The sequence below is a fragment of the Porites lutea genome, chromosome 7 (assembly GCF_958299795.1).
Source record: "Porites lutea chromosome 7, jaPorLute2.1, whole genome shotgun sequence".
NCBI lineage: Eukaryota > Metazoa > Cnidaria > Anthozoa > Scleractinia > Poritidae > Porites > Porites lutea.
The window spans coordinates 24,878,002-24,901,817 of record NC_133207.1 but is presented as its reverse complement, the minus strand read 5'-3'; the positions used below and the strand labels follow the sequence as shown (position 1 = coordinate 24,901,817).

Sequence of the window (23,816 nt, the reverse complement as noted above, 5' to 3'; positions counted from 1 at the left end):
TTCACCTGCTTCATCCGCAGTTCGCATTGTCTCTTACACAGTCGTTCACGTATATTGACGTCATTACGTCACTGTTTAGAGTATTCTATAGAAAAGGGCGTGTTGGAGAGTGATTGAGTTCAAAAGTTAACAGATGTTGTTTAACTTAGCTGTCTGGGCAAATGAGACTTACAAAAAAGGCCTTCGTCCGATTTCCGAGCTCCCGAGTGACAAAATCAAAGATGGCGGCCATGGCATAATGAACGAAAACAGGGGCACCCAACGACCGAATGTTTCCAAATACGTCAGAAGTGTCTCAGATGGTTTTCTACATGCTTTAGAAGCCTGTTTGGCTAGTTCGGAGCTTCCCTTAAAGCTATTTATCTGTTAGGGTGTCTTGGGGGAACTTTGGTCGTGACGACAAACGTCGAACTTTTCATTCATCGACTCTAATCCCTTCGATTAAGTACATAAAAAGATCGACGTTTGAATCAACTAAGTTCGACATATCTAAGTTGGGTCGACCCATGAATTAAGATGGAGTGGCCCAAATGGGGATTTCAACTGTCGAGCAACTTGGTTTCAAACTTCTCATGCGCCGAAACTAATTTACATAAATTACTATAATCTATTTTCACTGGTAAGCATTGTAGACCATTTTAAATCGTGAAAATGAATGGAGTCGCACCAATCAAGTTCGTCGTCTGAATATATCATATATATCATTTCGGTCGACCTAAATGGGTATTAAACTCGCTACATGAATAGTACGACGTTCGAACTGGAGCTTTTTCGTCTTATCGGAAATAACCCTGAAAGGACCAGGCCGAAGTTCGAGGACATGCGTAGCGATACGTTTATCAGAAAATTCTAGGGGACGTTGTCTCTCTGAAGAAACTGCCCAAACAAAAGCCTGCATTGCAGGATATAGCCTGTGCCAGGCTCTCAGATAGTATAGTGGGAACGTAGTAAAACGAGCAAAGCGAAAATAAGACGCGCACGACTTGGGAAAGGAGGCGGTGGCGGCGGGAAAAATGGCGCGTTTTTCGCATTTCTTATTACTGAACGACTTTCCACCACCATCTCGGAGCCTGGAACAGGCTATGCAGGATAGAGAGTGTCAAATGACGACTAAGAGATCAACTCAGACATACAACACCCTAAAACATACCTCATGATCAGTAACTGGACCCTGGTCAATTCCAGTTGTGACAACATCCCAAGATCTAGCTGTTAATATGCAAGCCAGTAAACCATACATCTCTCCTACACCTAATGCTTCACTGCTCTGCTTTACACCATCAATGTCTGACCTGATAAGGGCCTGCCACATTTTACAGTACTGCACGCGAAAATCACTCGATAATGTCTGGGAAGAATAGAAGGAAATTTCAATCAGTTTTCGTTTTCCTCACACACAAATTCACTCAAAGAACAGTTGATTTGGCAGCATGCTTATGATATACTTGGAACATTCATTTGGTTGTTGCGTACTACACTTTTCGCCATACCATAATGAGCACGATTCAGTCAAGGAGGCCGGAGAAAAAATGCGAAAAAAAACAACAACAACAACATATGAGGTGACCCGAAAATTTTTATGAAAATATTTTCAGGTGGCCCTAGCCCGCGGTCAGGCTCTACAATTACGGTAATGGTTTGCCTAAAGAGATCGCAGTGCTGCGGCATAAGAAACCTGCATGGCAGGCGTTCGATAGCCTACGTTGCAGACACCCTAAACCTTCCAGGGTTCTAACTAGGATTTATCGTTTGAGGGAGAATTCCTGAATGGCCGAAGGCCACGAGCTTCCTAGCGGGATCCGGGGGCATGCCCCTCTCCCGGAGAAATGAATATGCGCTGAGATGCAATCTGGTGCATTTTGAGACACAATTTTGAGAAATGTTACCAGGGTGCAAAGAAAGTCAGTTTTACAGCCGGCCATTCGGGCAAGCTGTAGCTAGCATGTACTAGCCCACAAGTCATTTCAGCTAGCCCCAGAACCCTTTTTAATCAGGAGGATTGATTTCAATCCTTCTGTAACTTGAATTTCCCCAACAAAAGCGCTTGCCCATCGGGCAAGTTAAGAACAAAACTCTCTAGCCCTATAGCAAAATCCACTAGCCCCGGGCTATCGGACACTTCTTTCTTTGCACGCTGGTTACAGTGGTATTTTATTTTATTTGTTAGTCGTGATCATGTTCCTTGTCATATAGTGTCCTTTCACAGAGAATTCTTCATGTGCACTAACGTCAGCTGTAACGTCTTCGCGTCTAGATGATGTTTCCAACACAGTTACTTATATAATGTAATGATAACAATATTTTTTTTTTTTTTTTTTGGGGGGGGGGGGGAAGCTTCTACCCCTCAAATACCCCGCCTTCTGTATATACAAATGGTCTAGATGATGCTTGGGCGGGCTGGAATGCAGGCTAGCGTTCCAAAGGAAAGGGGAAGGAAATTTGGGCGCAAGACCGCGCGCGAGGGAGAAGGAAGGAGGGAAATCCTCCCATTCCCCTCACACGCGCTTTCGCGTTTCTCGCGCGCCCGGAATCCACTTGTCCCTTCCTCTCAAACGCCTGCCACGCAGGCTACGGCATAAGGGGTAACGTAGCTTGTGAGCGTGATCTTTTACATTGTATGTCCTCTCTTGTTTAAGGCTCTTAAACGCGTAAGGAAAGGGGTTTTGCACTTGAACACAGGGTCCAGAGGAGTTTCGTGTGAATAAATGAATTACTTACCTTGAAAAATGTCTATACCTGTCGCTTAGCACGATTAATTAGCCCAATGGGATCTTTATAAATCTACTGTAAACGATTTCTTCGCTTCTTATCTGACCCAGATCGACTTTTGAAAATCAATAACCGCAAGCCATATCTTGGTTTGTGGTCTATAGAATGTGTAACGAAACCGTAACGCGATCAAAACAACCCATTTTTTCAGAGGTTTTCGAAGGGTTTTGATGTTCTAACGACAAACACATCTCCTCTGGACCCTGTGCTTGAACAGCGAGCGCATGAGATTTCTAGCCTTTACCCTTTGATACCCCAAACAGATCGTGAGCTTTCCCCCAGGCTATTGAATGAGACGGTCATTTTGGGTGTAACAAAGGTATTAGAGGACTAACCTGATACAATCCATGGTCTAGGAAGACAATCTCTACTCCACGCTTTGGACTGCGCCGAACTAGAATATTACCCGGATGTGGATCACAGTGAACGTACCCATTAACAAATATCATCTCACTATATAGAATACCAAGCTTATGTGCAATCTGAAATGAGGGCATATCAACAGTTAAACACAGCAGTTAGAAAAAAGGCTGTACCCCACATGCCCCACCCCAAATACACCAACAGGGAGCTTTGGCAAAGACATTTTAGAGCGCTGAACATCAACCGGAAGTGGAGTTTTTGCATCCTTAGGCAGTGGTTTTGCCCAAATTACCGGGCAAGTCGTCTTATAGGAGTACAGACACTTAGCAAGACAAATTTGTTAGCATCAGGGCATATAAAAAGGGAAAAGACCTCAGATCACTTCCAGTAGATGTGCACGTCATTCAAAAAATTCCTTTTGCTTAAGCTCCCTAATGACAAGAGTCCTACAGGCTAAGTTCTAAACTTGATTCATTTTTTCCCTCTGGTGAGGAGATGCAACAAATTCTACAGTAATGTTAACCAGATATTCTGCACTCCTGCTTGTTTCATAGTGTCAAAGTAAAAATAAAGAAGAGAATCAAACAAGTGAAATAAGTACACGCCTGTTCCAAAATATTTTTAAACACTGCTCCATTTAACCAAGACAAGGGGCAATACTGCATGCCAGGAATTTGGAACAACTTTTTCAAGTAACTTTTTACTCATTAAATTTAGGCCAATTTTACACAAAAGCTTTTGTAAACTGACCATCCTAAGTGTGAAGTAACTGTTCCAGAATGATTTTTCTTATGAGAGAGGCGGTTATTTTCGCCTAGTATGGAAGCAGAGCAAAGGAAAAACATATCAGTTTCCCCTGGGACTTGAACCCATGACTCCATGAAACCGGTTTTTTTAGTTACGCCCGGGAATCAGCGTCGCTGTATCATATTTTCTATTTTCTCTGGTCTGACTTTGAATCTTTTTGGCACCTGCTTACAAAGGAAAACAGGCAACATATGCATATACAAAGGAAATAATACAATTATCACTGCAAGACATTATAATAGGAGTAGTGACCACAAAACGCCCTTCACATCATTTACTTACTAGTTATAGTTTATATGCTAATCATTGGTTAAGTTTATCTGCGGGCCTTAAGAGCAAGCAAGACACAGCTAAGTATATATGGTAGATTTGCATGAAACTTTTCCAAACATGAGATCTAGACAAAAAAGAAGTTTTAATATTTTTACTTGCCTCATCAGAAGAAATTTTGAAACTCTGCATATAAGGTAAATCATCAACTTTTCCTCCTTCACAAAACTCCATTGTTAACACCCGCTTTGTTGAATACTCCCAGTAAATTTCAGGAATCTTAAAAGAAAAAAATAATTGCCCATTCCATGGCAAATTAATCTAAACCTTATTCGCAAGTCTCTCTAACACTCCTGGGGATGTGTAGGAAAGAAAACTGGGAACAAGGTTGCTTAACTACCAGCAGTATGTAGCTTGCCCCAGAGAGAAGACTAAACTCTCGCACCACCTTTTTACCAGGTTTTGAGAATGTGCCATGATTACCCTGGTAAAAAAGGCATTGTCAATTTGCGAAAAAGGGTGAAAGAAATTTGAAACACACTTCCGGTATAAATTCATTGAGTCTGTTGGGGGCCCAAGACAAGGATCTTGGCACTGCTTCACAGACAGCACTAACTGGGGTCAAATTACGTCTGGGATGCAGGCTAAGCAGTGTTGCCATTACCTGTTATAAACCTTTGTGAAGAGAAAACGTTGAACAAATCTTCTTGTCTGCAGTTTGGGGCCTACTGATCATTCAAACTAAGTCCAACATGTTAAGTTTAACCACTCCGTAATTAGCCATGCCTCCACAGCCTCATGATATAATGGTGAACATCACTTCAATTACATAAATTTAGAAGTTGAATTATTTAGAAACCCACCTTAACAAAGGGATATTTCTCGAAAAAATGCATCATTTTTTCTGCATTTTGACCCTCAAGTTCAAAATCCAGTTCAAGTGGAAGATGTTTCTTTGATTCATCAACAAGCCATTTGAACTTGAAATCAGGAAACAACCAACTGACTGCATCAGCAAGAATCTAAAAACATTCAAACTCAGAATCAGAATTCCCAAGATTGGAATTTGAGGCTGTTATTCAATGCTTATTCTTTGCAAATATAAAATAGATTTTACAGTAAGATTATCAGCAATCTGGGACAGATTAACACGGATTAGAAGTGCTGAGTTGAGTTTTGCGGACATACATCAAATTAAAGGAAAGTAGTAAATATTTTTATTACTGTTAGTAATTACAGAAACAGAATGAAATAAGATGTACTATAATTTGAGTACATAACTAAAGAAAAAGAAAGAAGTTTATTTGACTTCTTCTCTTGCCTCCTTGGATTCAAAGATGATTTGAAAAATTTCTGAAAGAACCATGATACACTGCAACAACTGCTTATATTACAGTGGACCCTAACCAAAACACAGTCCAACTTCCCATAAGCGACCACCCAAAATGCAAAGATTTAGTGATAGATTACAGGAGGTTGTTGCTTATTAGAATTCAACCACAGGGGTCTCTTCTGAGAATAGCTCCACAGACACATCTTGTTTCTTGGCAGAGGAATTATTGCATGCAATTTTGCGGTTATGTATACATATTTTCATGTTGTTACTGAAATTTCTGTGTATACTCTGAGTGGCATGGTAAAACAAAAAAAAATTGTAAATTGCTTTTTTACGCATGAAGCACTTAAGAGTTCATACAAACTAGTTTAAACGTGTCCGTGCGTTCCAGATTGAATTGGAATTTGGAAGTGTTGGTTTTTGAGGAGAGGGCAAAACCGGAGAACCTGGAGAAAAACCTCTCGGAGCAAGGGAGACAACCAACAACAAACTCAACCCATGTATGGCGTCGATGCCGGGATTTAAACCCAGGCCACATTGGTGGGAGGTGAGTGCTCTCACCAATGCGCCACCCTTGCTACCAACACATACAATGAACATATTTCGCATGGTACATACAGTGAACATATATGCATGCCACACCATGCATCATGTAGTCACTTTCAAGAGGTTTTAAAAACAATGGAAAATAATATTATTATATGCCATGATGCCAAAAGGTTGATGCAAAGTGACTAAGTTGGGACTGTGAAAATTACTTTGCTTACAAGAGGTGGTCATCCATGGAGATTTGACTGCAATTGAAAACTGTAAAACACAACCAGCATTCACCTCAAGAGTTTTTATGTCAACAGCAGCATGTTTTTGTACATCTCTGTGCTGCACCTTCACCGCTACAACTCTTCCATCATGTAGTGTTGCCTTGTGGACTTGTGCAAGAGAGGCAGCTCCAATGGGTTTGTCCTCAAAATGTGCAAACATCTTTTCCACTTTACCATTGAGTTCTTCCTCAATGACATGTTTTATGTCACACAAGGGGCTCTGAGGTGCATTGCTGTGAAGGACCTTCATGGTCTGTACATATTCAGGAGGCAGAAGGTAGTCTAATGACCCTACATACTGTCCAACCTTTATGTATGCTCCTCCATTCACACAACACAAGTCACGCAGGCGTAAAGCAGATCTCAAATGAACCTGATGTCAAAAAGGAAAAAAAATAATACAGTCTAAAAAGAACTCAACACCAAAAAAGGCCCAATGTGACTCCGGATCTTGACCTATTTTCAAATTTTTTTGCTACATGGAATTCACAAAGCATTCAAAGCAAATTAGAAAGAGAAACTACAGTCAAGTGTACCCCACCCAAAGATTGCAGTAATGAACTGAATGTTTGAAAAATGAATCCTATAGTTGTTGCAACAACCAGTATCAAAATCAAATCTACGTTTGTGCATGCCTAACGAGCAGTGACTTTTTCACAGTAACTCCTCTGTATTCGGTCAAATTGAAAAATCTTTCAATGCATAAAATTGCTTTGAAGACATTCACATCAAATTCAGGAAAACTGAGGTGGCAGAAATTTCATAACTACCTCACGTGTGAATTCACTGCTCATTACATATGAAGAAATCCAGAGATGAAACTGGAGTATACAACTATCAACTTCATTAACCCTTGAATATTAAGTTCATTGATACAATCTTGTGGGTACATTTAAACTGGCTTGACTGTACATTACATTATCATAAATAATGATTTTGATCTTATGATCTACTTTACTGTCAGTGTTATGTACACTTCAAAACCTTCCCGAATATTTAGGAGGCATATTGTTCAATTTATTGCATGGATTTAACTTTGCAAATTCCTTTACACCTGGTAAAATTCATCTTAATGACACTCCTCAAGTGATTTCTTTCCACTTGTAAAGTACTGTTGTTAACTGAGTGTGTGGAAGTTTCTTTTGAATTAAGTGGCTTCGTGAAGGAATATACATGATTCAACTGTGTACCTCAGTTTCACAATGAATTTGCATTACTGTACACTTGACCATAGTAAATATTAAACTTTGTTATTTAGACATTTCTTAATCAGCACTTTTAATTTCTATTATAATAGAAATGAAACTCCACAGACGTTTTGAGGCTGTTCAAGACACTCAGAGCAGATAGTTACTTGTTTTATTGAGTCAAAAAATTGTTGCACTTTGCACCCCAATTTTTTAACACAGTTAATTAAACATTACTGTTCATGCTTTAACCATTACTTAAGCAGTCATCCCTAAGACTATGCATAGTTTTGGCAAAACTTGTAATTTTGATATACTTGTATAAGATCTTAAAATAGTATGTTGATCCACTGAAAAGTGTTCAATAAATATAATCTTAAGTTGGCTTAAACAAATTAAGGCAAATATGTTAATAAACATTAATTTTGTATAGGTAATAACATGATTTGTAGTGATATTTGGCATTAACCACGAGTGATATTTCAAAATTGTTATATGGAATTTCACCAGCAGTTAGGTGAGTGAAATTTGAGACAATTTTGAAATATCACATACAAATCATGCTATTATATTTGTTTATACTACTACCCACAAATGGTTTGTAATTTTCACATAAAGGTATTTCAAATTAAGTTGAAATACTACTGCTCTAAGGCAATCAAATAGCAGAAATTTATCATGTAGTAGTGTAAACACCAAAACAAACCTTTTCCTTAACTCACCTGAGATTTAACTTGTGAATATTCAACAGAGTTTGGGTCTACTCCCCAGAGGGACTTTTTGTAGTCATAGCTGATTAGAACAACCTTGTTAATATAAAATAAATTGCCGTTATGGCCTAGGATGGATGTATTAACCCTTTCAGCGTTGCTATCAAGATATAAATTCTCATTTGCTGCATTATAAATTTCCAATAAAAACAGTGGGGAGAAGTTATTTATGAACAACTAAGATAGTACGCGTGCTCTGATTGGCCAAGAGGCGTGTTTGCATGAGAGTATGTAAACATGGTTATGATGTCAAGATGTTTAGCTTTTTGTGCACTAATCATGCGAGCACGAATTTGAACAAGTTTTTGAGTTGAAGACTTGACAAGTTTACTTTATTTACGTGTTCCCTCATTGGCTGAAACTTGGTAAATCATTACAAACATGCTGTGTCAAATTTTTTCACTTGAACTGATATTACAAGTGCAAAAAATCCGTATTTTGGAAAGCATCCTTTTTCCAAAACAAGAACTGATATGCCTGCAATACTTTGTGTCCAAGACTTCACGACTTAGTTGGAATTTCTAAGATATGGCCCCTGCATCATGTAGTTGCTTCATCTCCTCAGAAATTTCTAGCCACTGATCAAATAATTATTTCGGGAAAAAGTACTTTAAGCAGCTTGGGACGGCAAAAAACCCTAACACATAACTTATTTAACATTTATGTTCAAATCTGTACAAATATTTTTGGAACCTCAAGAACAGAGGGTGGTCTGCCTGTGGTCTTTGCTGGACACATCTTAATCTCGTCTTGATTTACACAAACCTTACCAGCCAAACACAATTACAAGTTCTGTTGTCCTAGTGCAAAATGCTTTTAGGCGTCGTGTTAAAAGCTCTAAATTAATAACCTTACTGATTAATATCAACTCACCACCCGAGCTGCCCTTCCAACTCGCACCAAACCATTGGATGTTAATTGACGTTTGACTTCGTCTGGGCTATACAAAACAACACCACATATACCAGCTAAACCAGCGCCAACGCTTGCATACGTCAAAGATTTTAAAAACCGCATTGATTCTATAAAAACAAGAAAACTTTAAGATAACTTTTGCTCTTCAAAGAGCTTGTTCCGCTGTCACTTCGCGCTTCGCGCTAGTTACGTAATACCTATCGGTCAGCAGTCTCTCCAGAAAAATTATACCCGTCATGTAAAATTTTTGTTTTCCTTTTTTTTCCCTTCTCGTTGAGATCCTGAGGACGAGGTTGGGCATTACTGTTTCTTCGCGGATTTCTTTGCAAATACTAGACGCGGGGCGGGGAAGGCGCTTCCACATCTGTGCTATAACGGTTGGCGGGTATGTGTATGCAGGCCTCTCTGACTGCAAAAGGCTTAGCCACAAGTTGCTCGGCAGCTTTTTGCTATTTGGAGCAACGTTCTCACAACTTCCGCCATTTGGAGCAGCTTTTGACTTTGGGGGCAACTTGATTAAATTTTAAGCAACGTATGGCAATTTCAAAACCCTAAAATACTTTTTTGGGGGACGATAAATTGTTGCTGAAAATTATATGTCCCGCCCCGTTTTCATTGAATAATATAGACACTGCCCCAGGTTACGTTTCAGTTGAAACAAACTGCAAAAAACAAACAAACAAACATACAAACAAGGACTAAACTACAGTTTTGAACACAACACCGAACATCTTGAGATAATTTTTGCCAGTGATTCGAACTCAAGTGGACATAAAAATATGTTTGCATTTTTCTTTAGTAGTTTTAATCACTTTGGGTCAGGTGTAGTCCATAAGGTGCACGTCCTGGAGACGAATTAAGTTTGATGTGGTGCGCATGGCTTCTGCTTTGACAAGGGAATGATCACCCCATACACATTTTTAAATGCCTCCATAATTAAACAAAAACAAAATAAAGTTTTGACGTTTGAATGCTTAAAATGGTCCTTTGAAATATGGGATTTTGTAATTTTTTCTCTTGCAGGGTCTCTTCGCTGAACAAGAGTGGAGAGACAAAAATTATATTGTTTTTGGTCTAGGCAATATACCAACAAAAGCACGGCATGCCGTAAAAACTAGGCTTGACTGATTACCAGCCGCTGTCCGGGAAAGTGTGCCGAGGATCAAAGACCGGACCCGGGAGACGGCGGAAATCGAGCCTACGAAAAAACTGAACGCGTTCTTGCTTAGACTATGATTGGTACCACTACTTAGTTGGTCCCGTCCACACGAATCCAGATAGTTTTGAAACCCCATACTTTTTACATAAATGCGGAGGGGCACATACGGCTATATGACTTACGTGATACAATGGAGTACTTAGACCCAACATTCAATTTTCATGTGACTGATTTTTGGTTGATATGTCAACCAAAATTTGCTTTAAGGATTTCAATCAGAAAAATGAATAAATTACCTTGCAAATGGAAAGTGGACTTTGGAATAGATTTTGAAATACAATCCATTTTCGCATTTTTTTTATTGTTATGGCGATGTCATCCTTACAGACTCAAAGAATTATTTTGCTTGACGTTAGGAGCCATAGTTGCTATATAACTTCCATTGTACTTAAATTAATAACTGTGTTTAAGCATTTTAAACAATGAGGTCAACACATAAACTTTATATGCAAAAAAAGTAATCGAAGAGCCATTTTAACAATCTATTCAAATTGGAAGGGTCGAAAATGGATCGTAAAAACAGTACAAAGAGGGGCAAGCAGGGAATCGAAAATTACTCATTTAACCTCTGTTTGAAAATCGCAGGAGTCAACTTTGCTCGATCAATCGTGCCAATTTACACCCATTATTTGGAACCAAGCAAATGAATAAATTATTAAAATTCAAGAAGGTATTTAGTGCTTATTCCACGTTAGCATAGCACTGCCTCGGCCGGCTGCAGGCAGAAGACTTGAAGACTATGGGTGACCAAGTTACTCGCCATGACTTCGAATGGTCGTACACAGCCGAACCACATGCTACGAGAAGAAAAGAAATTCTTGGTAGGCTGACATTTTACTGTTTTAGTCCCCCTTAACCCAATGATTTTATTAACAAGAACATTAAGAAATGCATAACGAACATGGCCCTGTCATACAGGAGTTTGGCATCACTACTTGACTTTTACAAAACAAGCTAAACTTTTTTGTTGAGTCCTTTTTTGATAGTTCATTTGAGATTTTCAGAGCCCTGAACGGAAAACATGAATTTTTTTTTCTATTGAGTTTACTATAAACATGGATTTAAATTATAAATAAGCGCCCGGTTCAGACACCAAACTTTTCATGAGCCGAACCTAATTCGAATTAAGGCCGACCCAAATTATTCAGACAGGCTAAATTGATTCAGACGCCGATCTTAATTGCAGCTGAACTAAGTTCAAAAGGCGAAAAATGCTCATTTCGGCCCATTTCTTTATTTTTAGACCAAACTGAGGCCCTAAGGGTCGAAAAAAATTTTTTTGGAGCCCCCCCCCTCTTATCTCAGGGTCTGGATGACCGGCTCCCCGCTAATCTGAAAGTGTGGATCCACCACTGCAAAATGAGTTCTAATAATTTATGCATTAGGTTCGGTCGTGAAAAATTCGGCCTCTGAATCAAAGCCGTTTCAAAGACGCTCCAAAGGCGAAATTCAGTCCCGCTCAGCTGTTCCAAATCGAAACAGGCGTTTCTAATTGATTCAGACGCCGAACTTTTCATGTACTTAATACAATGTATTAGGTTCGGCTCATGAAAAGTTCGGCCTCTGAACCGGGCCTTAATTAGTCAGGCTTTATTGCTAACAAAAGCGATCTGTTTCCTATTCTCTCTAAGCTGTTTAAAAACAGCTGATATAAAAACAAAAATAGCACAAACTGATGAATTTTCATATGGTGATTGTAGCGGAAATTTGCTAACTAGCCCATTTTGTTTTTCAAAAGATGTCTCTAAGTATTCCTCATCATGTCGCATAAAAGGTTGTCGTATGCTAATACAACAGATGAGGTGAATTGTTATTTATTTATTCCGACTTCATGACGTTTCAACATTAATAATTTCTAACTGGCTATAAACTATGTCATTGGGGGCCATCGCTTTATATCGCTAGTCTCAGAAAAACAAAAACATGCAGTTTCACATGATCGCCCTATATATCGACTATACCAGTTTTCCTTTAGTAACAAATATCATTTAACAATCCCGCCCTATGCAAAAAGTACATCGACATACATCTGGCATTACACGACTAACAGACAGGCTTTGACGTTTGTTACTCGCATACCCTAATTGGCAAAATTTCCAAAGTTCCGCGGATCGGTAGAAATTACAGGAAGAAATGTTTAGTCAAAATTTTGGCAGCATTGGCTTTTAATTGTATAGCTTTGTATCGCCCAGATGGCAGTAATATAAAACTCTCGGGTGCAAACTGGGGGGGGAAACGCGATCGATTTTGTGTGAAAGTTTTGCAGCACGAAGAGAACACGGATGTATTTAGTTCCACCACGAAATAATCAGTGAGGATTCAGGTTTTTTGTTAATAAGAATAGCTCGTTGTAAATAGTGCGCAGTTGACCAATATCCTGTAAACTGGGCAATACGAACTTGTTTGAATACCCAACATCTTCTATCCTTCAGCAATTCTGAGTGACATAACGGTCTTGTCTGCAAATTAGGCCCTGTCCACACGTATCCATGTTTGTTTGAATACGGATATTTTTTCTCCAGGTGGTTTCGCCTACCTAGCTGCTACACGTATCGGGTGAAAGCGGTCATCGAAAACGCATCTTTTCAAAAAAAAGCCTCTCTTCAGTAAAGAATTTTGAAAACGCCAACTTCTCTTTAAGTGTGCTTCGAGCATCACGTAAAGTATTTTGTAATGGATTCTATTGTATTTCCTTCGTTTTAGCGTTTTCGTGTGCACGGGCGAAAACGATTCGAGTATGCTATGTGTGGATGCATATTTTTTTGGCAAACAGGGAAAAAATCTCCGTTTTAAAAATATCCTAATACGTGTGGTTGCCGGGCCTAAGTGAGTGAGTAAATTAACTGTCTAGAGCTGTTTTAATTTTTGTCATTGCTCCATCACCCCCTCTCCGGCCAAAAACGGACTTTTTAGCAGTGCTAGGGAAGTCGCGGAAAGAAATTTCACTTCCGATGAATGGTGCGAGCCCTTCTAAGATCTTTGGAGTCTTCAGGGTATAGTAGTTTATCGAAAAGGAATATTCATGGTCCAAATTACCACAGAGAAAGTTTACAAGAAGAACGGCAGAATCATTTTTGGAGGCAAAATCCGCTCTGTCCCGAAATGGGCGGGTCGAAGACAACCGTAGCCTGCTGGCAAGCTCTCCATTTATAAGACAAGAGGGCCGCGAGAGAACGCACTCGCGTGACTTCTCGCGACTCTCCCAAATGGAGAGCTTGATAACCGCCTCGAACCGTGTCACTTCCATCAAAAAACCCAGTGCTTTTCCCTTGGAAAATGGCACGGGCGGGAACAAGGTTGCCTTGCCCCATGGTGGTTGCCTAGAAGATGGTAGGGGCCCTCTCCCATGTTCTCTGGGAAAAGCCATAGGGATGCAATCTTGAATTACTAAGACTTATTCTATTCTTTTTCTAAGCCAAGTATCCTGAGATCAAGAAACTGATGGGCAGTGATCCTATCTTCAAGTACCAAATCTTGTTGTTGGTGTCGCTTCAACTCTCACTGGCCTACATGATGCGTGACCTGTCTTGGACCGCTCTCTTCATAGCATCCTACTGCCTGGGCGCCGTGGCAACCCATGGTCTCATCGTGGGAGTTCACGACATTTCTCACAACATCGCGTTCGGAAATGGCCGTCCCTTACTGAACAGGCTGTTTGGTATCCTAGCTAATCTACCGACCGCGTTTCCATCTTCCATTGCCTTCAAGAAATATCACATCTTGCACCATCGTTACATGGGTGTCGAAGAAATTGATCCGGACCTGCCGACCAAATTTGAGGCTTGGATTTTCTGTAATTCCATCGCTAAGGTTATGTGGGTGATTCTGCAACCGTTCTTTTATGCCATCAGACCAATGGTTGTTAACCCGTTGACACCAAGCGGCTTAGAAATCCTTAACATCGTCGTTCAGCTCGTTTTCGACTACTTGGTCGTACAGTTCTGGGGTTTAAAATCACTTGTGTTCATGGCCGCTAGTACAGTTCTCGGCATGGGTCTTCACCCTTTGGCGGGTCACTTCATCGCTGAGCATTATATGTTCGCGGAAGGCTGCGAAACATATTCTTACTACGGTCCAGGAAATTGGCTGACTTTCAACGTTGGGTATCACAACGAGCATCACGATTTTCCCAGCATTCCGGGCTCCAAGCTTCCGCTGGTCAAGAAGATTGCAGCAGAGTATTACGACAACTTGCCGTATCATACCTCCTGGACAAAGGTGATCTGGGATTTCATTACTGATCCAAGAATTGGTCCATGTGCTCGGGTTAAGAGAGGGCAGACTAAAAAAATCAAATGACTTATAAATTCAAACAGCTATGTATTAGAAACTATTTGACCAGTAATTTAGTAAGCGTCAATGGTGCCTTTCTTTATATGAAAAAAAAAAAAATCTAAGGTGCGTGCGTTTCTCTTAGATGATCAGGATCAGGGATTGTGATTGTAAGTTCACTTAGCCCGCGTTGTTGGCGTTAGGGAAGGGAAATGGAATCTGCCACGCAGGCTAAAGATCACTTGGATCCTTTAAGTTTGTCCTAAGTATTCTGTTTTTGTCTGTTTGTTTTAAATGAGCTATTTTGAAAAAATAGCTCATATGTAGTGGAGTGAGCGTATGTATCTCTGTGGCTTTGTGTGTTCAGATTTCTGTTGCAGGAGAGAATAGGGTTGAAGGTACTGTGAGTTGATGCTAGGAACCAATGAGATTTTGGATTCAAACATGAGATTTCTGCGCCCGCTAAAGGCCAAAGAAGGGCACTTTGAGACAGCCATTTTGGTTCTTCACAATTTTGTTCTCTTTTACAATAGCTAAAGGTGTTTAAAAGCATAACATTTAGATATCATTATGATTCAAACGCTGAAGAAAATGATGCAGCTGTTTAAGTAATCATGTTGCAGTGTAGCTGCTGCTTCAAGATATTTATGACCTAATCCGACTATCGCGAACTGTACAAAGTATGAATGTGATAACTTTTGAGTATGTTTGATTTTCTTCAAGATGAAGTATAAATAAATTATATATTATCTTAAGTTGGAGATATGCGGCGGAATTATGTTTTTCGAAGTTTAACAGACTTTGTACGTTGTTGTAAATTATGTGCACACGCTTGCTGCTTAACAGTCATAAAAGTACTGAAGATGTGCAGTAAGATGCATAACTTTTGAACAATAGTGTTGGAAGAAGCCAGTTGACAAAATAGTTACAGATTGTTTAATTGAGTGGAATAACATGAGATGAGTAGAAATCAGTATTTCGGTAGTTTAATAATTTAATCACGCAAGCACGAATTTTGACAAGCTTTTGAGTTGAGAAACTTGATAAGTTTACTTTATTTATCCATTCCCTCGTCGGCTAAAACTTGAAAAATCTTTACAAACATGCTGTGAATATTTTTTTGCTTAAAGTGATATTTGAAGCGAGAAAAATCCGTATTTTGGAAGCATCTTTTTTGCAAAACAAGGACTGTTATGCCTGCAAGACTTCGCGTACAAGACTTTGCGAATGGTTTGAATTTCTAAGATATGGCCCAGTATCATGTAGTTGCTTCATCTCCTCAGAAATTTCTAGCCACTGATCAAATAATTATTTCGGAAAAAAATGCTTTAAGCAGCTTGGGACGGCAAAAAACTCTAACACATGACTAAGTTAACATTTACGTTCAAATCTGTATAATTATATTTTTGGAACCCTCAGGAACGGAGGGTGGTCTGGCTGTGGTCTTTGCTGGACACATCTTAATCTCTTCTTGATTTACACAAACCTGTACTAGCCAAACGCTGATACAGGTTTCTCTGAATAATTTAGACACTGCCCCCTTCCCGTCTTAAAAACCGCTCCCCTCCTGATAATTATTGCACAATCCCGGTTACCACGAAATTTATTTCCAGGGTACATTACAATTGAAACCAACTGCAAAAAAACAAACAAACAAAAAAACAAACATACATACAAACAAGGACTAAAACTACAGTAATGAACGCAACAACGAACATCTTGAGATAATTGTTTGAGTTAATTCGAAGTCAGTGGAGATAAAAATATGTTTGCATTTTTCTTTAGTAGTTTTAATCACCCATAGGGCGCATGTCCTGGGGCATCCTCGGAGACCCAGGGGCAGTTAGTTGGGTCGATAAAATGTCCGTGGTGAAAGTTTACAGTAAACTTTCACCACGGACATTTTATCGATCCCACTAACTGCCCCTGGGTCTCCGAGGATGGTCCTGGGGACGAATTAAGTTTAATGTGGCGCGCATAGCATCTGGGTTGGCAAGGGAATGATCACACACGCATTTTTGAAATGCTTCCATAATTATATGGTCACTTTAACATAAAAAAAATTAAAGTTTTGACGCTGGAATGCTTAAAATTGTCGTTTGAGATAAAGGGATTTTGTAATTTTTTCTCCTGCAGGGTCTCTTCACTGAACAAGAGTGGAGAGACAAAATTTATTGTTCTTGGTCTCGGCGATTATTCCAAAGAAAAGCATGACGCGCCGTAAAAACTGAACGCGTTCTCGCTTATAGACTATGATTGGTACCACTAGTTAGTTGGTCTCGTCCACACGAATCCAGATATTTTTGAGACCCCATACTTTTTACATAAATCGGCTTTCCGTCGGCACACGTACTCCAGTGAATCCGTTCTCCGAAATCGCATCTTTATAAAAACGCTCTCTAGAGTGATTTTTCTGGATCTGACGGGCTTGTAAACTCGTACTGACACGAATGAAACGACAGGGCCGTAGTTTACCAAATAACTTGGGGGTACTCCTGGGAATTCTTTGTTGGGGGTGTGCCGCCCGGTTCTCCAAATCCTGACCCCTATTTCAGACCAAAAAATGTCAATTTCCTCACCCGTTTTTACATCTGGTAAAGGCAGAAATTATGCCATCATTACTTAGATTACTGAACGTCAACAAAAAGATTTCTTGAAATCCATTTTGAATTCGCATCTTACTCGCGTTCTTTCTTATTCATTTGGAATTGAAACGACAAATACGTTCACTACACTCCCGTAGTTCCCTCGAAAACCATACCCGATTCCAGACTAAAATGGACAAAGTCTACCTGATATAATGGAGTACCCCCCTCCCCCCGCCCCGACATTCCATTTTGGTGTCTGATGCTTGGTTGATATGTCAACCATAATTTGCCTTAATTTTCAATTCAGAAAAATGAATGGATTGTGTTTAAGCCGTTTAAACAATGAAGTCTACACATAAACTTTATATGCAAAAAAGTACTCGACGAGCCATTTTGGCAAACAAAAATAATATATTCAAATCAGAAGCGTCGAAAATGGATCGTAAAACAGTAAAAACTCGACTAAGAAGCATGAGGCATGAGGTTGAAAATTCCTCATTTTAACCTCCGTTTGAAGATTGCATAAGTCACCTTGCTCGATCAACCGTGCCAGTCTATGTCCATTATTTGGAACCAAGCAGTTACAACAAAGTATTAAAATTCAAGAAGGTATTTAGTGTTTATTTCACGTTAGCATAGCATTTATATTGACGCGGCCGACTGCAGGTAGACGGAGGATTTGAAGATGGTTGGCCAAACTACTCGTTGTGACTTCGAATGGCCGTACACAGCTGAACCACATGCTACGAGAAGAAAAGAAATTCTTGGTAGGGTGACATTTTACTGTTTTAGCCCACCTTAACCCAATGACTTTACTCATAACGATTACATAACGAACATGGCCCTGCGAGAGATTGGCATGACTACTTGACTTTTACAAAAGAAGCTAAATATTTTTGTTGAGACTTTTTTTGTAGTTCATTTGAGTTATTCAGAGCCCTTTAGAAAATGTGAATTGTTTTTTTTTTCTATTGATGAGTTTAGTATAAACAAACATGGATTCAAATTATAAATATGTGGGGCTTAATTAGTCAGGCTTTATTGCTAACAAAAGCGATCTGTTTCACATTCTCTCCAAGCTGTTTAAAAACATACAGCTGATATAAAACAAGAATGGTACAAACTGATGAATTTTCACATGGTGATTCTAGGCGACAATTCGCTAACTAGCCCATATATTTGTCAAAAGATGTCTCTGACCTAAGTATTCACTGCTCATTTTGTCGCATGCAAGGTTGTCGTATGCTAATTCAACAGATGTGGTAAATTGTTATTTATTTCTCCGATAATAATAATAATAATAATAATAATAACAAATAATAAATAAATAAATAAAAATAAAAATATACACTTAGATGTGTGTGAATTAAAAAAAATAAACTAATATATACATACTATAATTAATAAAAATATAGATGTGTTTATGTACAATGTTAAAAATCGTAGGATTGTAGTTTAAGAATGACATAGAAAACAGCCAGTTGGACATTTCTCGAGCAAAAAACTTTCCAGGTCCAATTTCTTAATTTGTCCTTTAAAACTGTTCAAGTCACATTGTGTCCGTACATTTCCCGGTAATTTGCGCCATAAATAAGGCCCCAGATATCTGATAGCTTGTTTTCCATTGTTTACTGTATTATTTGCGTTATATCTGCTAGTCTAAGAAAAAAAAAAACATGCAATTTTGCATGATTGCGCTATATATCGACTATATTGTTTTCCTTTAGTAACAAACATCATTTATCATCCCCTCCCTAATTAATGCATACATCAACATACACCTGGTATTACACAAATGACAACCTATTAGGTTTAAGCGTTTGTTACTCGCATGCCCTAACTGGCATATTTTCCAATGCTCTTTGGATCAGTAGAAAAGGAAGAAACGTTTAGTCAAAACTTTGCCAGTACTGGCTTTTATTTGTAGAGCCGAGATCGCAGTCACTATAAAACTCTCTGTTTCAATCTCAGAAACGTGATCGATTTTGCGGGAAGTTTTGCAGCACGAATAGAACACAGGTGTATTTAGTTCCACCACGAAATAATTATTGAAGCCTCAGGTTTTTGTGAATAAGAATAGCTCGTTGTAAACAGTGCGCACTTGACCAATATCCTGTAAACTTAGCCTGCGTAGCACGGCGGTCTCGGTTGGGCGCGCAAAGTAATAAAGGCGAGCTAGGCCAGAGAAACCACGAGGAGATTGGGGCGGGAGCAACTGTTATTATTTTTCTCGCGGCTTCGCCGCTCATTTGCGCGCGCTTTCCGCACGTTTTTGTAGTTTCAGTACTACTGTAATTTGGGCAATATGAACTTGTCTAGGGGGTGACATAACGGCCTTGTCTGCAAATTAGGCCCTGTCCACACGTAGCCATGATGGTTTGAATACGGATATTTTTTCTCCGGGTGGTTTAGCCTACCTTCTACACGTATCAGTTGAAAGTGGTCACCGAAAACGTATTTTTTCATAAACGGCTCTGTTCAGTGGAGAATTTTGAAAACACTAACTTATCGTTTACGTGTGCTTCGAGCATGAAGCATATTCCATAAGGGATTCTATCGTATTTCCTTCGTTTTAGCGTTTTCGTGTGGACCGGCAAGAACGATTAGCTTACGCCACGAGCCGCTACGTGTGGATGCACATATTTTTTTTTGGAAAACGGAGAAAAAATCTCCGTTTTCAAAAATATCCGGATACGTGCAGACGAGGCCTAAGTGAGTGAGAATTTTTTTAAAAAAAGTCAATTAATTGGCCAGAGCTGTTTTAATTTTTTCATTGCCCCATCACCCACTCTCCACCAAAAAACTGACTTTTTACTAATGCTAAGGAAGTGAAATTTCGCTTCCGATAAATGGTGCGAGCACTTTCGAGGTATGGTAGTTTATCGGAACGGAATATTCATGGGCCAAATCCTCACAAACAAAGTTTACGAGAACAACGGCAGAATCATCTCTAGAGGCAAAATCCCCTCTGTCCCGAAATGGGAGGGTCGAAGACGACCGTAACCTGCTGGTAAGCTTTCCATTAATGATGAGCGAAGCGAGCCGCGAGGGAACGCGTGAGCGAGCGACAAAGTCGCACTCGCGTGTCCTTACGCGTACTACTCTCCCGTGAATTCTCGGGACTCCCCCAGATGCAGAGCTTGCTCGCAGGCTAAGACAACCGTGTCCCTTCCATGAACCTCGTTTGCAGGGTTATTCCCTTAGAAAATGGGAGGGGCGGGAACAATGTTACCTTGCCCCATGATCGTTCCCTAGAAGATGGTAAGGGCGCTCTCCGATGTTGTCTAGGGAAACGCCATAAAAAGGCAATCTTGAATTACTCAGACTTATTCTATTCTTTTTCTAAGCCAAGTATCCTGAGATCAAGAAACTGATGGGCAGTGATCCTATCTTCAAGTACCAAATCTTGTTGTTGATGTCGCTTCAACTCTCACTGGCCTACATAATGCGTGACCTGTCTTGGACCAATCTCTTCATAGCATCCTACTGCCTCGGTGCCGTGGCAACCAGTGGTCTTATGGCGGGAGTTCACGACATTTCTCACAACATCGCATTCGGAAATGGCCGTCCCTTACTTAACAGGCTGTTTGGTATCCTAGCTAATCTACCGACCGCGTTTCCATCTTCCATTGCCTTCAAGAAATATCACATATTGCACCATCGTTACATGGGCGTCGAAGAAATTGATCCGGGCCTGCCGACCAAATTTGAGGCTTGGATTTTCTGTAATTCCATCGCTAAGGTTGTGTGGGTGATTCTACAACCGTTCTTTCATGCAATCAGACCGATGGTTATTAACCCGTTGACACCAAGCGGCTTAGAAATCCTTAACATCGTCGTTCAGCTCGCCTTCGACTACTTGGTCGTACAGTTCTGGGGTTTAAAATCACTTGTGTTCATGGCCGCTAGTACAATTCTCGGCACGGGTCTTCACCCTTTGGCGGGCCACCTTATCGCTGACCATTATATGTTAGAGGAAGGTTGCGAAACGTATTCTTACTATGGTCCAGGAAATTGGCTGACTTTCAACGTTGGGTATCACAACGAGCATCACGATTTTCCCAGCATTCCGGGCTCCAAGCTTCCGCTGGTCAAGAAGATTGCAGCAGAGTATTACGACAACTTGCCATATCATACCTCCTGGACAAAGGTGATCTGGGATTTCATTAAAGACCCAAAAATTGGTCCATATGCTCGGGTTAAGAGAGCGCAGACTAAAAACATCAAATGACGTAAATTCAAACAGTTGTGTATTAGAAACTGTTTTACCAATAATTTAGTAAGCGCTAACGGTGCCTTTTTTTATATGAAAAAAAAAAGTCTAAGGTGCGCGCGTTCCTCCTAGACGGATCTAGACGATCAGGATAAGGGATTGTGATTCTAAGTTCACTTAGCCCGCGTTGTTGGCTTTAGGGAAGGGAAATGGAATCTGCCACGCCGGCTAAAGATCACTTGGATCCTATAGACTCCAAGTTTGATTAATATTGAGCCTGTGCTAAGTATTCTGTTTTTGTTTGTTTGTTTTTGAGCTATTTTTAAAAAAATAACTCACTGTGGTGTGAGCGTATGTATCTGCGTGGCTTTGCGTGTTCAGATTTCTGTTGCAGGAGCCAATAAGGTTGAAGGTACTATGAGTTGATGCTAGGAACCAATGAGATCTGGCACTTAAACATGAGATTGCTGCGCTAAAGGCGGAAGAAGGGCACTTTGAAACTTGGAAAATCTTTACAAACATGCTGTGACAATTTTTTTCGCTTAAACTGATATTTAAAGCGAGAAAAATCTGTATTTTGGAAAGCATCTTTTTTTGCAAAACAAGAACTGATACGCCTGCAAGACTTCGTGTACAAGACTTTTTGTGACTGTATTCTTTAGTTCCTCCATCTCATATATTTCTAGCCTTTGATCAAATAATTATTTCGGAAAATAACGCTTTAAATAGCTCGGGACGGCAAAACGCCTTAATATTTAAATCTGTATAAATATTTCTGGAACCTCAGGAACAGAGGGTGGTCTGCCTGTGGTCTTTGCTGGACGCATCTTAATCTCCTCTTGATTTACTCAAACCTGCACTAGCCAAACACAATTACGAGGCTCTATTTTATTAGCCCAAAATGCTTTTAGGCTTCGCGTTAAGCTTACTGATTCTGATATCAACTCACCATCCGAGCTGCTCTTCCAACTCGCACCAAACTATTGGGCTGTTGCATGTAATATCCGTACCCCCAGAAAAAATATATGCGTCATGTAAAATTTGTGTTGTTTCTACTCGTTTTTCAAAATGGTAGCCATTTTCGAAAACGAGAGGACGCTGACGACAAGGTTGGCCATCACTGTTTCTGCGCAGGTTTCTTCCCAATGCGCTATCATATCTGGGCTATAACGGTTGGCGGGTATGTGCCGTACAGAGTATGTTGGCTCTCTGACTACCCTTAGCCACAAGTTGCTCGGCAACTTTTTGGCAGCTTTTGCTATTTAGAGCAACGTTCTGGCAACTTTCTGCCAACTTTTGATTTTGGGGGGCAACTTGATTAAATTTTAAGCAACGTATGGCAATTACAAAACCGTAAAATACTGTTTAAGTATTGTTGGGCGTGCGATAAATTGTTGTTGAAAATTATATGCCCCCCCCCGTTTGCACTGAATAATTTAGACACTGTCCCCCTTCCCGTTTTAACCCCCCCCCCCTCTCCTGATAATTACTTCACAGTCCCGGTTACCACGAAGTTTATTTCCAGGGTACGTTACAATTGAAACAAACTGGAAAAAAACAAACAAAGAAACAAAGAAACAAAGAAACATACAGACAAAGACTAAACTATGAACACAACACCGAACATCTTGAGAGATAATTTTTGAGTTAATTCGAAGTCACGTGGAGATAAAAATATGTTTGCATTTTTCTTTAGTAGTTTTAATCGCTTTGGGTCGGGTGTAGTTGCGCACGTCCTGGGGACTACCTTATTATAGGAAATTAACGCTCCACGAAATTAAGGTATTGGAAATTAACGCGACTTAAATTAACGCGAATTTAATGGGAAAAGACTATCAAATAAAAAAAATTAACGCGAAAGAGGAGGTAGAATTTCATAATAAAGGAAATTAACGCGATTAAGACACAGTTGTCACAGGAGAAGATATTGACATCACTTCTGACAGCGACCACGATGAAGATGAACTCGAAATATTGTAAACCTTCGCCTAAGCTTTTGTGAAAGATGAAAAATAAAGGGTAAATGGAAAGAGAGAAAGCTTGTAGTTAATGTTTTTTAGGTGTCAAGAATGTCTAGACAGGTTCCAAAATTAGGGTTAAAATACTGGAAATTAACAGAGCGGAAATTAACGCTGCACTTAATTAACGTCGCGGAAATTAACGCTCAACTAAATGAACGCGACTTAAATTAACGCGAATTTTAACGATTCGCGTTAATTTCATGCAGCGTTAATTTCCTATAATAAGGTAATTAAGTTTGATGTGGCGCGCATGGCATCTGGGTTG

The 23,816-nt window shown here is 39.8% G+C and overlaps 3 protein-coding genes across 4 annotated transcripts in view; 2 read left to right on the top strand and 1 right to left on the bottom strand.

The window, feature by feature from the left end:
- The window catches only part of LOC140943047 (aarF domain-containing protein kinase 1-like), a 9,925-nt gene extending 510 nt beyond the window's left edge, over positions 1-9,415 (bottom strand). The window contains exons 1-7 of one of the 2 annotated variants that reach the window (XM_073392081.1): positions 9,197-9,415; positions 8,276-8,359; positions 6,377-6,739; positions 5,073-5,231; positions 4,372-4,488; positions 3,105-3,251; positions 1,151-1,348 (exon numbers count right to left, since the gene is read on the bottom strand). In XM_073392081.1, the coding sequence (XP_073248182.1) occupies positions 1,151-1,348; positions 3,105-3,251; positions 4,372-4,488; positions 5,073-5,231; positions 6,377-6,739; positions 8,276-8,359; positions 9,197-9,340 (1,212 nt within the window). In that variant the 5' untranslated portion in view covers positions 9,341-9,415. The remainder of the gene's footprint in view (positions 1-1,150; positions 1,349-3,104; positions 3,252-4,371; positions 4,489-5,072; positions 5,232-6,376; positions 6,740-8,275; positions 8,360-9,196) is intronic. The other variant, XM_073392082.1, reaches the window with a different exon arrangement.
- Positions 9,416-11,136: 1,721 nt separating this feature from the next.
- On the top strand, positions 11,137-14,792 carry LOC140944124 (sphingolipid delta(4)-desaturase DES1-like). Its single transcript, XM_073393247.1, has 2 exons — positions 11,137-11,278; positions 13,873-14,792. The coding sequence occupies exons 1-2, from the start codon at positions 11,197-11,199 to the stop codon at positions 14,754-14,756; spliced, it is 966 nt and encodes a 321-aa protein (XP_073249348.1). The 5' UTR covers positions 11,137-11,196; the 3' UTR covers positions 14,757-14,792.
- Positions 14,793-18,002: 3,210 nt separating this feature from the next.
- Positions 18,003-21,629, top strand: LOC140942564 (sphingolipid delta(4)-desaturase DES1-like). Its single transcript, XM_073391482.1, has 2 exons — positions 18,003-18,084; positions 20,665-21,629. The coding sequence occupies exons 1-2, from the start codon at positions 18,003-18,005 to the stop codon at positions 21,546-21,548; spliced, it is 966 nt and encodes a 321-aa protein (XP_073247583.1). The 3' UTR covers positions 21,549-21,629.
- The last annotated feature ends 2,187 nt before the right edge of the window (positions 21,630-23,816 follow it).